The 16,540-nt window shown below is 39.8% G+C and overlaps 1 protein-coding gene across 1 annotated transcript in view; it reads right to left on the reverse strand.

Moving 5' to 3' along the window:
• Window positions 1–16,540, reverse strand: part of CNTNAP5 (contactin associated protein family member 5) — a 485,513-nt gene that overhangs the window by 246,856 nt on the left and 222,117 nt on the right. Inside the window, exon 6 of the mRNA XM_070729992.1 lies at window positions 9,126–9,310. Coding sequence (XP_070586093.1) covers window positions 9,126–9,310 — 185 coding nt within the window. The remainder of the gene's footprint in view (window positions 1–9,125; window positions 9,311–16,540) is intronic.

Raw genomic sequence — 16,540 nt, forward strand, 5'->3', positions numbered from 1 at the left:
AACAAACCAACTAATATCTAGTTATTCTTGCTTTAGAAGTCTATCATATCATTGTATTCTTACATCACTATTGTTCTTATTTTCCTACATAAAGAAATGTATTATATTTATTAGATTCATTAATTTTAGTTCTTATCCATATTTCAGTTACATATATCCTTGTACATCTGTATGTAAAATGTCTCATTTTGTGTTGTATTTGTGTCCAACCAGTCGTACTAATCTTTCTTTTGTACAACAAAACAATAATAGCCTTCTTCTTTTTGTTAGACAGAGATGCTGCTTTTAGCATGAACAATTAGATCCACCCACACAAGTAGACTTTCAGACTTTCACAAGTGGCTGCTTTATTGTTTTATGCCCATTCTACAGGAAACTCCCCAGACTGGCAACTTTCACAGTGAAAGAAACTTGATAAGGCTGAAAAGTGTTCAGGTGGGTCAAGACATTGTCCTCTTGTGTTTACATAGCAAGTCCAGACTAATTCCCTGCTTGACCCCTCCTTCCAATGGAAACAATTGCTCTTCAGCATCTGACTTTAGACACACATTATATAAGTCACATAGCCATTCCACAAGCAAACTGCATCCATATTTTAACATTTCTGAAGCAGATATCATCTTCCCCTGAAGCCTCACAATGTTTCAACATTCTCATAGCATTCATGCCTTCCCTTTCATCATTTTTGCTTGCAGAATGATAAAATTTCTGGCATTCATTTTAGACACATTCTTTGACATACTATTATTATCCCCATAAAAAAATGTCTAAAATACTCCTTCCAGGACTCTCTCAAATTAGTTTCATCCCAAATCACTTTTGGACAAAATCATAGCATTAATGTCCTAACACAAATGCATTATATGACTGATAGCTCCTTTTATTTAATACATTGTTGGTAACTCAGCAGAAATAACCAAATATTCTTCTCCCATTATACATGCTACTCACCTTCATTCTGTTTAACACAGCAGCATGTTTCTTTTGCTCTGAAGGATATTGCACCCCCCCCCATCTAGAATTCACCTTGCAGGAGAAAACTTTGAGATGCACCATTGGTCAAAATGTTTCTAGTCTGATTTTATGGGGATTGTGGGGCTACTTGCAGTATATAGCAGAGTCAGAGACTAGAGCCCTTTCAGAGCACATCAAAAGTCCTTCGGGAGTTGGGTAGCATAGAAATACAATGAATCAACCAACCAACCAACCAACAAACAAACAAACAAAATTCTTCCATGCTGGGCAGCTTCAGTGCATACTGCTCCAAGGCCACCAGGCTTGACTATTACAACATACATCGAAGTTGCATAGGCTGGAAATCATCAACAGCCAGTGTTTGATGTCCCCAAATAGTTCAAGGCAAAGCAATTTTGTTTTGTGGAAGCAAATTACATTTACTCCTTTGCTTCACTGAAGGGAAACCTATTATTTCTATGGTATAAATACTTTCCTCCAACCTAATTAAAGTACCCATGTGAAATTTCGTAAGCGTCAATAGATAAGGATGGCCCTCTAAACCTAAGGATAAGAGACAATGCACATTTAAATTAGGGTCTAGGTACCAGGACATTCAAGTAGGTGTACATGGAGTGTCAGTGTCAGAGAAATTTTTAATCTCACCTTTAAATACTTGAGTTAGGTTTTTGTTTTGCTTTTTCTACAACCCACACACCTGGACAACTAGAGTTTTGAGAGGTTATTTTAGATTTCCAACTTTCTACCACAGAAATATCTACTCTTGGAAATGTTCATCCATGGCATTCAAAGCTAAATGCAAGCATGCTATTCCCTTTGTACATACCTTCATACTTACATAAGAGGCAAGGAACATAGGATGACTAAAGGTGTCTTTTCATAAAGCAACTGGACTTTGTTTTTCCTTGAATATTTTTTGTTTTTCATCCAAAAAGCTTCTTCAGCTCAGGAGAAGTGAAACATCTCTAAGAAAAATGGCAAGTCTAATTGCCTTTTGAAAAGGCACCTTTGGGGAAACTATGACCCGGGTGATTAAGAATCTTCATAGAAATATAGGAAGACATATAATATAATTATAGTAAATGGTCAGCTTGGAGAAAAAGTGCAATAGTCAAAGATGAAGTTAGGGAAAACAAGTTCCCCTTTTGGAACCATGCTATAAGGCATGAAGTGACCAGATTAGAGCAGGGGTCCCCAAACTTGGCAACTTTAAGACTTGTGTACCAATAGCTAATTGGAGACTTGTGGACCATAGCTGGCTGAAGAATTGTGGGAGTTGAATTCCTCAAGTCTTAATGTTGCCAAGTTTGAAGACCTCTGAATTAGAGAATAGAACCGAGCATAACAGAACAGAACAAAACAAAACAAAACAAAACAAAACAGAACAACAGAGCTAGAAGGGAGCTTGGAGGTATTATAGTTTTTGCTAGTTGCACTATTATTTTCACTTAAATTGAAATACAGTGTTCCCTCGATTTTCGCGGGGGATGTGTTCTGAGACCACCCGCAAAAGTTGAATTTCCGCAAAGTAGAGATGCGGAAGTAAATACACTATTTTGGCTATGAACAGTATCACAAGCCTTCCATTAACACTTTAAACCCCTAAATTGCAATTTTCCATTCCCTTAGCAACCATTCAGATTATTACTCACCATGTTTATTAATTAAAGTTTATTAAAAAAAATATTTATTAAAGGCAGATGAAAGTTTGGCGATGACATATGATGTCATCGGGTGGGGGAAACTGTGGTATAGGGGGAAAACCAGCAAAGTATTTTTTAACTAATATTTTTGAAAAACCATGGTATAGACTTTCCGTGAAGTTCGAACCCGCGAAAATTGAGGGAACACTGTATAACCATTACAACATAGTTAGTTATAACATGCCACTTGCTGCTTATTATATATATGTAGATTGTTCTGAGTTCGGGTTTTGCCCCGTGTAATATTTTGAGTGTCTATGCGACATTTCGGTGAAATCACATTCACCATCATCAGGCTGAAGTTGTTAGCTTCGTGCTGCTGTAAATATTTACAGCAGCACGAAGCTAACAACTTCAGCCTGATAATGGTGAATGTGATTTCACTGAAACATCGCATAGACACTCAAAATATTACATGGGGCAAAACCCGAACTCAGAACAATCTACATACATATACCCGTGAAACCCTGGTATATTTGAAGGAACGTCACAGCTCCTTTTTGCCTCTAGGCCCAACCCAGGGCCACTTCAAGGCAGTTAATTTATTTATAGCCGACTGAAGTTGGCTAAAAAAACTTATTCCAGCTAAAAAAACATTTGACATATATATATATATATATATATATATATGTGTGTGTGTGTGTGTGTGTGTGTGTGTTTTCATAGATTTTCACGGGTACAGGTATGACGGTCTTGGTATATTCGGGTTTCTTCCCGTGTAGGATTTGGAAATTTCTGCCGACGTTTCGATGAGGTCCCACTCATCATCTTCAGGCTGGTGTTTCTGACCTTGTTCTAAGGTGAACACTTAGGTCTCGCAGTGTTCGCCTTAGAACAAGGACAGAAACACCAGCCTGAAGATGATGAGTGGGACCTCATAACACACACACACACACACACACACACACACAGTGGGTATGGCTAGCTGATGAGGCCAAAATAAGGCCAAAATAGATCTATCCTAGTCTCCCTTAATTTTCAAATTCAGCAAAAAAAATGTGACACATACAGATAGAATTGTTGGCTATCAATAAAATTAACTGCCTTGGAAATGGCCCTGGATTGGGCCGAGAGGCAAATAAGGAGCTGTGTTGTTCCTTCAATACACCAGGGTGAGTCGACACAAAAATATGTAACCCTTCCCTGGTGCAGAGCTGAAGGGATTGGATACTGTAGCCTAGAGGATAATTCTCTGCCTTACAAGGCAAAGGTTGCAGGTTCAAGTCCCAGTGGGTATGGCTAGCTGATGAGGCCAAAATAAGGCCGAAATAGATCTATCCTAGTCTCCCTTAATTTTCAAATTCAGCAAAAAAAAACATGTGACACACACACACACACACACACACACACACATATATATTTTCGTAAATTTTCACGGGTATATGTATGTAGATTGTTCTGAGTTCGGGTTTTGCCCTGTGTAATATTTTGCATGTTTATGCGACGTTTCGGTGAAATCATGTGAAATGATGATGGTGAATGTGATTTCACCGAAACGTCGCATAAACATGCAAAATATTACACAGGGCAAAACCCGAACTCAGAACAATCTACATATATATACCCATGAAGATTTACGAAAACATATATATATATATATATATATGTGTGTGTGTGTGTGTGTGTGTGTGTGTGTGTGTGTCACATGTTTAAGCTGAATTTGAAAATTAAGGGCATCTGAGACCTCTCATTGGAAGCTAAACTATGCTGTCCAAAAACCTCAGCCAACTTAAGGTGGGGAGTTGCAGCACTGAAACCCTTTTTATTTTTAATAATTTGCAGCCTTGCTTCAGGCGGAATAGTACAATCTGTGCACTCAAGGTCCCATGGATCTCTTTTGGTGACCCAACAAATATTTTATGCAAATGAGTTTTGGTGATGTTCGTATTGAAAACTAAAGGGTTCTTGCTATTTTTAGTGGGAGGCATACAAAATATGCCACTATGAGTAAAAAGGGATTTGATGGCATAGAAACAGAATACAGTTATAAATATATAATAAAGACCTAAAGTTGGCTCAATAAAGCTGTTATTTATTTTTTTTTAAAGATATCAAACATTAGAAAAATGTGAGAAAAATACACAAAAACTGTAAATCCACATTGCAAATATATGAGATTGAAAACAAAGAAACAAAGTCTCATAGTAATAGGTGCCTTGGGTGCAATCCCCAAACACCTGGAGCATCAGTTGAACACCAACGGCATTGAAAAAATCACTGTCAATTGCAAAAGGCAGCTTTGTTGGATGAACTTATGTCCTGTGACAAAATCTTTAATACCATCAAACAACATCAACTGCTTCTCTCAAGTCCTTGGAAGGACTCAGCAACTAGGTAAAGATGATGAATCCAATCTAAATATCCAATTGACTGTAAAAAAAATAGCCATACTAATCAGTGGTGGGTTGTAAATAATTTTGCTGCCAGTTTGCGCAATACTTCTTCATGTCCCTTCCGGGGAAGTAAGTGGAATATCCTGCCACCAGTGCTATTGAGTCAAAAAACTTGTTCAAACCCGGAGCAACCCACCACTGATACTAATAATATAATAATAAAATATTATTATTATTATTATTATTATTATTATTATTATTATTATTATTATTATTATTATCATTATTATTATTATCATTATTATTATGTCAATACAACACAGGAAACGAGATCACTATGCTGGATTTCATATTTCATCACCAGTTCATCATCAGTTGGCTGCGAGAGCCATCGTGGGGCTTCCCAGATTTGCCCACGTATCTACAAGACTCCGTGGCCTGCATTGGCTGCCAATCAGTTTCCGGTCACAATTCAATGTGTTGGTTAAGCCCTACATGGCATTGGACCAGAGTACCTCTGGAACCGCCTGCTACCGCACGAATCCCAGCGGCCGATAAGGTCCCACAGAGTTGGCCTTCTCCGGGTCCCATCGACTAAACAATGTCATCTGGCGGGCCCCAGGGGAAGAGCCTTCTCTGTGGTGGCCCCAGTCCTCTGGAAACAACTCCCCCCGGAGATTAGAACTGCTCCCACCCTCCTTGTCTTCCGTAAACTACTTAAGACCCACCTTACAGTGTTCCCTCTAATTTTTTTTTGGGGGGGGGCGGAAAAGTATAGTGTCTGAGCGGCAGTCCCTTCGGGACTGGGCGGCATACAAATCTAAATAATAAATAAAATAAATAAACAAATAAATAAAAAACCCACCCTGTTTTGCCTCAGAGAATTTCAAAATAAAATACTGTACTGTGTGTCTATAACAGTGAGCTCATAATAGGGCAACTCTATCAATATCAAAATGCCACTTAAATAGTTGAGCTAGTTTCAAACTAGATTTTGATTTTCTTTCTCTCTTCCTTACTCCCATTCTTTTTCTTTTTGTTTTCCTTCCTCTCTTTTTTCTATCTGTTTCTCTCTCTTCCTCTCTTCCTCTCTCTCTCCTTCCCTCTCACTCTTTCCCTCTCGGCTTCTGGGCAGGTTTGGAAAACTCTGAGTTGATGATGATTTTTAAGTGAGCGATTGCTCACTGCTCAGCTTAGAGGGAACTATGCCCACCTATACCACCAGGCATGGGGGATTTGAGAAATCTTTCCCCCAGGCTTATTATGATTTATGTTTGGTAGGTATGTGCTGTTTGGTTTTTAATTATGATAGGGTTTTTAGCTTTTTAATATTAGATTTGTGCCATTATAATATTGTTTTTATCGTTGTTGTGAGCCGCCCCGAGTCTTTGGAGAGGGGCGGCATACAAATCTAATAAATTATTATTATTATTATTCCCAAGCACCTAGGACTGCGTGATGTAGCAGCGAATTATGTTTGCCAATCCCAGTAAAGTGGCCTTTTGCAATTGACAGATGGAGATTTTGTTTATGATTATGATTACAGTGACCCCCCGATTATCGCGAGGGTTCCGTTCCAAGACCCCTCGCGATAATCGATATTTCGGGATGTAGTGGTGTGGAAGTAAAAACACCATCTTTGCATGCGCGCCCCTTTTTCCATGGCCGCACATGCGCAGATGGTGGAGTTTGCGTGTGGCCGGCGGGGAAGACCGCCCAACAGCTGATCTGCTCCGCAGCGCCGCAGCAGCGAGGAGCTTTGCGTGGGCAACGGGGAAACCCCATATTCGGCTCCTCGCTGCTGCCGCGCTGCGGAGCAGACCGGCGGCCGAAGGAACCTTCCCTGGGTGCCGCCCGCCGCCCACGCAAATGGGAAACCCCAAGACCATGTAAGCTGAAACCGGGCGGTTTGGACTTCCCATTCCTCCAAGTCACTTCGCCGCTCCTGTCCTGGCTAAACCGGGCGGCAGGAGACAGGCTTTGAGTTTTGGCTGCGGGGGGAGGGAGTTAGGAAAGTCCTACTTCTCCCCCCGCAGCCAAAAACTCAAAGCCTGTCTCCTGCTGCCCGGTTTAGCCAGGACACGAGCGGCGAAATGACTTGGAGGAATGTGAAGCTGAAACCGGGCGGTTTGGACTTCCCATTCCTCCAAGTCACTTCGCCGCTCGTGTCCTGGCTTCAATTGTACCCATCAGGAACCCTTTCGCTGTCTTTTTTGCCTTAACCTTCCAACCAGCCTCAAGTTCTTCCCCTCGATTGGTTCAGCTCCCCGGTTTTCTGGAAGGCCTACACACGTATATTTCACTCACACACACACACACACACACACCCAACCCCCCTCTCCCTTTCTCTCTCACACACCTCTCTCTCTCTCTCTCTCTCACACACACACACGTTAAATACATAAATAAATACATACCTCACACTGCCCTCCCTTCCCCGTTGGAGTGCTTGGGCTCGGGAAGTGTGTCCGCAAAAGAAAGCTAGGGTGAGACCCCTTCCCTTACAACCCGAGTCGTGGGAGACCGAGGTTTTTTGCGAGTAAGTGTGTGCTGGAGAGGGAGAGAGAGAAAGCGCGGCCGGGAATACGGGGGGTGGCCGTGGGGAGAGAGGGAGGGAGAAAGAGAGAGACTCTCAGCGAGCAACTCCTGACAGAGTCTCTAGCCCGACAGCGCGCCTGAGACTCTTCAACTGGGAAAGCGTGAGAACGGGGAAGCAGTAACAGCCCTTCTCGGCTCTGGCAGCAGCTTCCTCTCGCCAGCTGCAAGCGCCCGACTAGCGCCGGGAGAGAAAAGGTGAAAAGTAGACTTTCCTAACTCCCTCCCCCCGCAGCCAAAACTCAAAGCCTGTCTCCTGCCGCCCGGTTTAGCCAGGACACGAGCGGTGAAGTGACTTGGAGGAATGGGAAGTCCAAACCGCCCGGTTTCAGCTTCACATTCCTCCAAGTCATTTCGCCGCTCGTGTCCTGGCTAAACCGGGCAGAAGGAGACAGGCTTTGAGTTTTTGGCTGCGGGGGGAGAAGTAGGACTTTCCTAACTCCCTCCCCCCGCAGCCAAAACTCAAAGCCTGTCTCCTGCTGCCCGGTTTAGCCAGGACACGAGCGGCGAAGTGACTTGGAGGAATGGGAAGTCCAAACCGCCCGGTTTCAGCTTCACATTCCTCCAAGTCATTTCGCCGCTCGGGTCCTGGCTAAATCGGGCAGCAGGAGACAGGCTTTGAGTTTTTGGCTGCGGGGGGAGAAGTAGGACTTTCCTAACTCCCTCCCCCCGCAGCCAAAACTCAAAGCCTGTCTCCTGCTGCCCGGTTTAGCCAGGACACGAGTGGCGAAGTGACTTGGAGGAATGGGAAGTCCAAACCGCCCGGTTTCAGCTTCACATTCCTCCAAGTCATTTCACCGCTCGTGTCCTGGCTAAACCGGGCAGCAGGAGACAAGGCGAACTTCCGCGTTTGGCTTCAGGACTCAGTTGGGAAGCCGCGCGGCTGTTTTAAAAGGGCGCAGACGGCATGGGGGGCTTCCCAGCAGCCCCCCGAACCCCCAGCCCGGGTTCGGGGGGCTGCTGGGAAGCCCCCCATACCGGCGGCAACCTTTTAAAACAGCCGCGCCGCTTCCCAGCTGACTCCCGAAGCCAAATGCGGAAGTGGGTTTTTTTAAAATTAATATTTTTTTTAAAATCGTGATATAGCCGTTTCGCGAAGATCGAGATCGCGAAACTCGGCGGATCACTGTATATCATACAATTATAATAATATAATAATAAAAACTCAGCCCTATCCATATATGGTCACCCCACTTTGCATTCTTGGTCTTTGTTCCCTCGATTTGTCCTGTTTTGAGTAACCTGCAGCCATCAAAGTTTTCCCACTCTTGGTACAAATCTAAAAAATTGCTTTAATCTAGATTATGGCTTCTGTTTATGGTTTCAGTACATCAATAGTGATTCTCCCCGCCCACTTTTAAAATGGTAAAATAAAAACGTATTAATTCCTGAACTTTATAAGAATGTTACTGAGGACAATAGAAATATTTATATTGCCCATAAAGCCAAAATAGGTCATTATGTCTAGTTCTTTGCAGTCTCAATGAATGCTTTTATTATCATAAAATGCCCAACACACCTCATAATCGATATTCAAATCATCAGAATCTCCCTTAGTCCGGAAATGTTGCATGTGCTTGTCCACTGTGAAATTCACTTGCTTATTGAATCGTTCAATGAGAACTGAATGCCAGTGTTGATCATCCAGAAGGCTGCCCAAGGTGACTGAGGTATGGCTGTTGCCAAAACGAAGCTTGGCATCTCCTGCATAGACAGTAAAAAGATATAATTAAATGTATAGAATTGTGGCTTTAACACTAAACCCTTAAGATGAATGATGACATCTAATTATTGATTAATAGAAATAGCACTTAGACTTATATACAGTACTGCTTTGTAGTGTTTTACAGCTTTCTCTAATTGGTTTATAGTCTCAGCATATTTTCCCCAACAATCTGGGTCGTTGAAAGGATAGAAGGTTGAGTCAACCTTGAGTCTCATCAAACTCCTGGATGTGGGCAGTGTTTGTCTGCAATATTGCATTCTAACCAGTGAGCCACTAGGGCTCATTCATGAATCATGAATGTCATCTCTGGGCTTCTTCACTGCTATTCTTATACAATTATTTTTTAGCCTAAGAAATCCTTTATATTTGATTTTTCCCTCTATTGGAGAGTATCCTTTCATCTTCATTTCTCTTAATGCACAACATTTTTAATGCACAAGCACTTGCCAATATCTAATATATAAAATACATATTAACACTGTATGTATTTCTATACAAGGACAATTTTCTCTATTTAGTACTCCTATCTCTAACTGGGCCTCTGCTCCAGATAAAATACATCTAAGAAGTATTTTACCAGTTCTATCTTGAATCTGCCACAATATAGCCTATGGCAAGAAAGCAGAAATGTAGTCCAGCAGATTGATTTCTGCGTAGTGCTGAAATATTAAGACATTCATATCTTATAAGTATGTTAGGGAAATTGTTACATTGCCTGATCTAAAGAACAGTTGAGTTTGTAATGCACCATCTGGATTAATTAAAAACTTGCAGCGTATAAATATATCAGATGTATTATAACCGGGAGTAATGCAACCTAATTAACCCTGCTTTCCAAACCATTATATCCAGTGAGCTTTATTTTAATTTAAATGAGACTATTGTCATCTAGGCAACTTCAAAGTGAACTATGGCAACAAAATGATAACATTTGGGAAAACAAAAGCAAATCTGAAGAGAAAACACAGTTACATCATGTTCATTTTCCACTTTTAGTGCAATAGAAGAAGGATAAACTACACAGTTCACTAGAGTTGTGCAAACCATTTTGAAGCCAAAACATTATAATCTGGAAACATCCTACCTGGAAATCAGAATGGAAACATTCTATGTTAGAATGAACTGCTCTGGTTTATTGGAAATAGTCCGTTCAGATTCTCTGATAAAGTGAGAATGTTCTTATTTTATCAGATTAGATTAGATTAGATTATTATTAGAGTTAGATTATTATTATAGTTAGATTATTATTAGAATGCCCAGTGGACTGTATTTTAAAAAAGGCCATCTTAAAAGCCACTGAACTGTATGTAAGGCAAATAACTGAAAGTAAAGGGAAGTACTATGGTTTAATAATGATGTAAAGGCTATAGTCAATGAAAAAAAGACTGCCTGTAGGAGGTATAAAGTATCTGGAAGTATAGCTGACAGAGAGGTGTATAAAATGAGACAGAAGGAGGTGAAACAGATAATATATGCTGCTAAAGCCTCAAAAGAGGAAGAAATTGCCAAATCTGTAAAGAAGGGGGATAAAACCTTCTTCGGATATATTAGTGATAGAAAGAAGAAAAACTGCAGCATCACAAAGCTTAGTACTGGGGATAATACATACATTGATGGGAATAAGGAGGTTGCTGACCATTTGAATAGCTACTTATGTTCAGTTTTCTCAGAAGGCAACTTAAAATATAATACTGTGGGTGGATTTAGCATTGCTTCCAGCTGTAGGGATTCAGCTCCAGTGATCTCAGAGCCCAATGTCTTAGAAGAACTTGAATGATTAAAGACAAATAAGGCAATGGAAACTGCAGTTTAATGTTTCCATTAAAGGAATCCTCAATCTGAGTAGGGGTGTCAAACTGGTGGCCTGTGGGCCAGATGTGTCACAGACCATGCTCACCCCATCTTCATGAAGGGGAAACATGTTGTGAAACATCCAATGACAATGTGATGCAGTGAGTTTGACATCCATGATGTTGAGGGAGGCAAAGATAACTTTGGAGAAGGGAGAGCAAGACCTTTTAATTCAGAGGCTGTAAACAAAACAACTAGGAAAGCACCAAGATAAGGAAAGAGATTTAAAATAATAGTATCTTCATTCTATAGCTTATAAGAAAGGAAGGGAGAATCTTGAAGCCTCTGTCAGGCTTCAAGATTCTGTTAATAATAGAGTCCCAATAGTCCTTCTTGGTCTGGCCTACTTTGAGGGGCTTACAGAGAAATCAAATGAACTTTCAAAGGAGCCAGTTTGGTCTACTGCAGGGCTAGGCAAAGTTGCTCTTCTATGACTTGTGGACTTCAACTCCCAGAATTCCTGAGCCAAACATGCTACTTCAGGAATTCTCGGAGTTGAAGTCCACATATCACAGAAGAGCCAACTTTGCCTACCCCTGGTCTAGTGCTTAAGGCTTCAGACTAGAATGAAGGAGACTGAGTTCTAATCCTCCTTAGCAATGAAAGGTACTTGGGTGACCTTGGGCCAATCACTCTCTTTCTCAGGCCCAAATCATCTCATAGGGTAGTTGTTTAGGATAAAATAGGAGAGGAAAGTCTTTTTGTCAGTATACAAGGTTTCATGAATTGGAATAGACATGGTAACAGGTCAGCCGGCATACCCAGATTTGACAGAAAAACATGTAATTTTTCCACAGCTCAGCTGATAAAAGGGAGTAGAGTCTGTGTCTTAGAGGAAAAATCACTGCCTAGCAAGTCATCAACAGCCCAGGTTCAAATCCTAGAAAGGTATGGCTGGCTGACGAAAGCTAATAAGCTTGAAATATATCTATACCAGTCTCCTTTATTTCTTTATCAGTTCTTTGCAAGTTTGGGAGAAAAAAGCCACACCCAGATTCCGAATCGTCTAGATCACCAAACACACACACACACACACACACACACACACACATTTCTGTAATTCTATAGCTTCTGTGATTATTGATTATGAGTTTCTGGATTCTGAATTCTGATTCTGGCTTCTGCTGTATGATATTGTATATAAAGAAGTTTCTTATATAAATAAATCATGCTAAGTTATTTATTTTTGTGTGCTGGCTGGATTGTTGCAAACTCTAACAGTGTTGGATACTTTATTTCTAAAAATAATAAAGGCTGGAAACAAACAAGCAAGCAAGCACGTAGAGAATTTCCTAATGCAGTATAAGGGTCTGTGGGAATGCCATTGGGGCATGGGAGGAAGAGCCATAGCCTAGACCAGTGATGGTGAACCTTCTTTTGGCTTGGGTGCCAAAAGAATGTGTGTGCACATAATAGCGTGTGTAGGCATGCCCATACTCATAATGCAATGCCCTCCCATGCACATATGCACAAACCCCCACACTACTCCCATGTGCACAAAAGCCTCTGGACTTCCAATAGATCCACAGGGCCATTTTTCACCATCCCTAGGGTTCAGGAGGCTTTCCTGAAGCCTGGGGAGAGCAAAAATGGCCAAAAAAGAAGGCCAAAACCAAACTGACTAGTATGCACACGCTTCACTGGACTTGACACTGGGCAAAGACTCATGTGCCCTCAGATATGGCTCTGCATGCCACCTGTGGCACCCATGCAATAAGTTCGCCATCACTAGCCAAGACAATGGTCTGATAAATGAAATTTGAGCCCAAAGAAAGAGGGGTGGTAAAAGCATCTCAGAAGGGACCCTCCAATAAAGAAAGAGCTAGTAATCTACTGTAGCTATGCTCCTTGCAAGGCTATTCAGCAGTTTTATCAGCTACCTAGTCAACTTCTGGAATACTGAGTATTGATACAATTGGACCTGAGTGGTGTCTTCCTGTTTGCCACTCCTCCATAATATATTGGAGAGATTTTGACTGTGTGTGGTAAACCAAAAAGCAGTTATGATTACAATGTTAGTAAAATGGCAAGGCACCAATATATATCTGACGTTCTTGCATCCACTGATTCCAACACAGAGGGACATGTTACAGTCATCCAATCCCTATTAGCTAAGGCTGGACCTAAAGGACCAACAACAGGCCACACTGACAACTTAGCAAACATTTAAAGTTTATCCAGATGCCAGCCAGTTCCAAGATAATTTCGAGTTTTGGTCTAGGACTTTCAGTTGATATCACGCCGAGAACAGTTTGGAAAATAGTGGGCTCCACAGAGTCCCACAAAATCCAGTCGCAATTGCTGTCAGGATGTCCTACAGGGTCAAAGCCACCTTGTAGAGGTGGTGAAGAAAGGCGAGGTGCTTTGTGAATCTTGCAATTTCCTTGCTAGGTCCAAAACAAGCTCTCTTGACTGAAAATTGGGACAATGGCCATTTTTGGCAAGTCACAAGCTGGGACCACCAGGACCATAAGATTTGTGCTGGAGCAGTCCATGGAAAGAGCATTGAAACTGGGTGAGATAACTTCTAACTTTTACTCTAAAGACTTAAATACAAGAATTTCAAAAAAATAATCTCCAAGCATTATGGTAGTGGCATTAGACACAGTGAAAAGTTTAAAAGACTGAAAATTAAGAGGCAAAAGTAATACCCAAAGGAAACTTTAAAACATAGAAAACCTGGAAAAAAGCTTAAACAAACTGAAAGGAGAGTTTTGGGAGAAACTGTCTTTCTTATTTGTATCTTAAAACCCCCAGGATTTACTGGATAATCAGCTGTTTTTGACATACTTGTTAATGTTGGAATTTTGAGCAGGAGAGCCATCTACTGAAAGAAGAAGAGCACTACAGCATGAAAAGTTTTAATGAAAGTGAACAATGTCTAATACACATAAAAGAAGAAAGTAAACAACAACTGGAAGGCAGCCTGACCTTGATTCTATTCTAGAAGACAATTTAGATATTTTGAAATATTTAGTTTCTTTTCATTTTTGAAGATTTTTAAGATGAACTAAATTGCAAATAACTAAACTCTAATGAAAATCGTTATTGGATTGTGAACCTGAAAGATTGAAGAAAACCTAGTAGATTAATTTGGATATGGATTATTAATGCTATTTGACAGAACATTCCATAAGGCAAAATAAGAAAGGTGATAGCAGAAAAGGGAAAAGAAGAAAAGTTAAATAAGATTTTAAAATTTGGTCAATTGGGAAGACTACTAAAATACTAAAGAATTTTAAAGATTATAAATTTAGGGAATTTGGAGGTATAACTATGGAATTGAATAAATCCTATTAATAATTGGCTTTGTTGGAGTTTTAAAATATTGAGATGTTGGAACCAAAGAGGCATACTGAGTAATTTTTATCAAATGTTTACAAAATGGATTATCAGGGGATAATAGAGTATGTGAAGATATAATTTTGATGCTCAAAAACATGCATGAAACTATAAAGAACAATAGGGAGCAAAGGGGATTGTCTAACAATAAATAAATGAGTGCAGAAGTCTCTCAACAATTGGGGAAAATATAAATATGATATTCAGAAAACAGATGAAAAATTAGAAGAAGCAGTGGAAGAGAAAAATCAAAATGAGTTGAAAGAAGATAAAGATAATGAAAAAATAATAATTAATAAGTATGGATCAAATATATAATTCCTTAAATGTTTATAATATAACAGTGAGAAAAAAAAAGAAAAAAATATCTTTTAAAAGAAGAGAAAGACATGGATGGATGCTCAAATAACACAGCAGAAAGAGACAAAGGGAAAAACAAAAGTAATACTCAGTGGGTATAAAAATATCAAAAAAAGTTATAAGATTCTAAGAGAAAGAAATAAGAGGGCAATTAAAAAGGCAACAAATAATGGAACTCCAAAAAGGTGAAGAGATGATGGATAGTGATAAAATATATTAATAAAATGGAAAAGTAGAAAATACAAATAGGGAAAATAGTAACATATATACTAACAAATAATATAATTTATTATAATTAAAAAGCTAAAGTTAGAAGGTGGAAGTTTGGGATTAGATAATCTAATTGTATTATTAATATTAACAGTATGTTAAAATATACTGTATTGTGAACTTAAACTTTTAAGGATGAAAAATTGTGGGGATTTTGAGATAAATCCCGGGATTGATTTAATTTTGTTAATATTTGCCCTAGACATTTGGGATATTAAAATTTTGATGAAATGAGTAATTTTTAAAATATTAAATATTACTGATAACAAATACATGATGCAAAGAAATTTTATTTATGTTTAAATGAATTAATGAAAAAATGATAAAGAATTATAAAGAGAGAATGTTCAATGTTGTTGAAGTTGGAAGATAAGGATTATGCAAACTTATCTGCATTAGTATTGTTAGCATTGTTTAAAAAGGACATTGACCCAGTCAATACACTGTCCACAAAATATGTATGGTGTGAAAGGAAAACTGCAAATAAAAAATAAAAAATTGAATTAAAAAAAGTTTCAGTCTAGATAGGTCTATCCTTCCATTGGTATAATCTTCTAGTCCTTGCTAGAAGAACAGATTGAGGGCATGGACAAGAAGGGCTTTGCAACTTTTATTTACAGCTTTTTACTGGAACTGGTGAAATTACTAGATTACTGCAACTCATTCTACCTGAAACTTTAATGATACAAAATGAGGCTGCCTGTTTATTAGCAAGTTAATTGAGTGCCTCTGGGGATGAGTCTGCAGAGAGGGACGGCAATCAAATCAAATCAAATCAAATCAAATCAAATCAAATCAAATCAAATCAAATCAAGTCAAGTCAAGTCAAGTCAAGTCAAGTCAAGTCAAGTCAAGTCAAATCAAATCAAATCAAATCAAATCAAATCAAATCAAATCAAATCAAATCAATCATAAATAAATGGGGGATGACGTTTTCACTCTCTCCTGGCTCCAGGGAAGCCTTTGGAGCTTGTGGAGGGCAAAACCTGAGCCTACTGAGCCCACAGAAATTGGGAAACAGGCCATTTCCTACCTCCAGAGGGCCTCCAGGGGATGGGGAAAGTGGTTTTCGCCCTCCCCTGGCATTGAATCATGGGTGTGGACACTCACACTTGCGCAATAGTTTGTGCACACGCTCTTTCGGCACTGAGGGAAAAAATGTTCTCCATCACTTATATAAAGGGTGAATGTGGTCTTTTCCCTAATTTTTATAATGTAGGAGGAGTGCTGTCCCTTATTTATTTTCTTAAGCCTCAGGGTGAAGCTTTGTATTCCCTAATAGACTTTACCTAGGCTTTCATCAGAGAATAAAACTTTTTAACTCAGCTTTTTTTTGGGGGGGGGGGGTGTCCTTCTATGCTTCGACACCCATGCTTTATCTGCTC

This window comes from Erythrolamprus reginae, chromosome 1 (genome assembly GCF_031021105.1).
Source record: "Erythrolamprus reginae isolate rEryReg1 chromosome 1, rEryReg1.hap1, whole genome shotgun sequence".
NCBI classification, from domain to species: domain Eukaryota; kingdom Metazoa; phylum Chordata; class Lepidosauria; order Squamata; family Dipsadidae; genus Erythrolamprus; species Erythrolamprus reginae.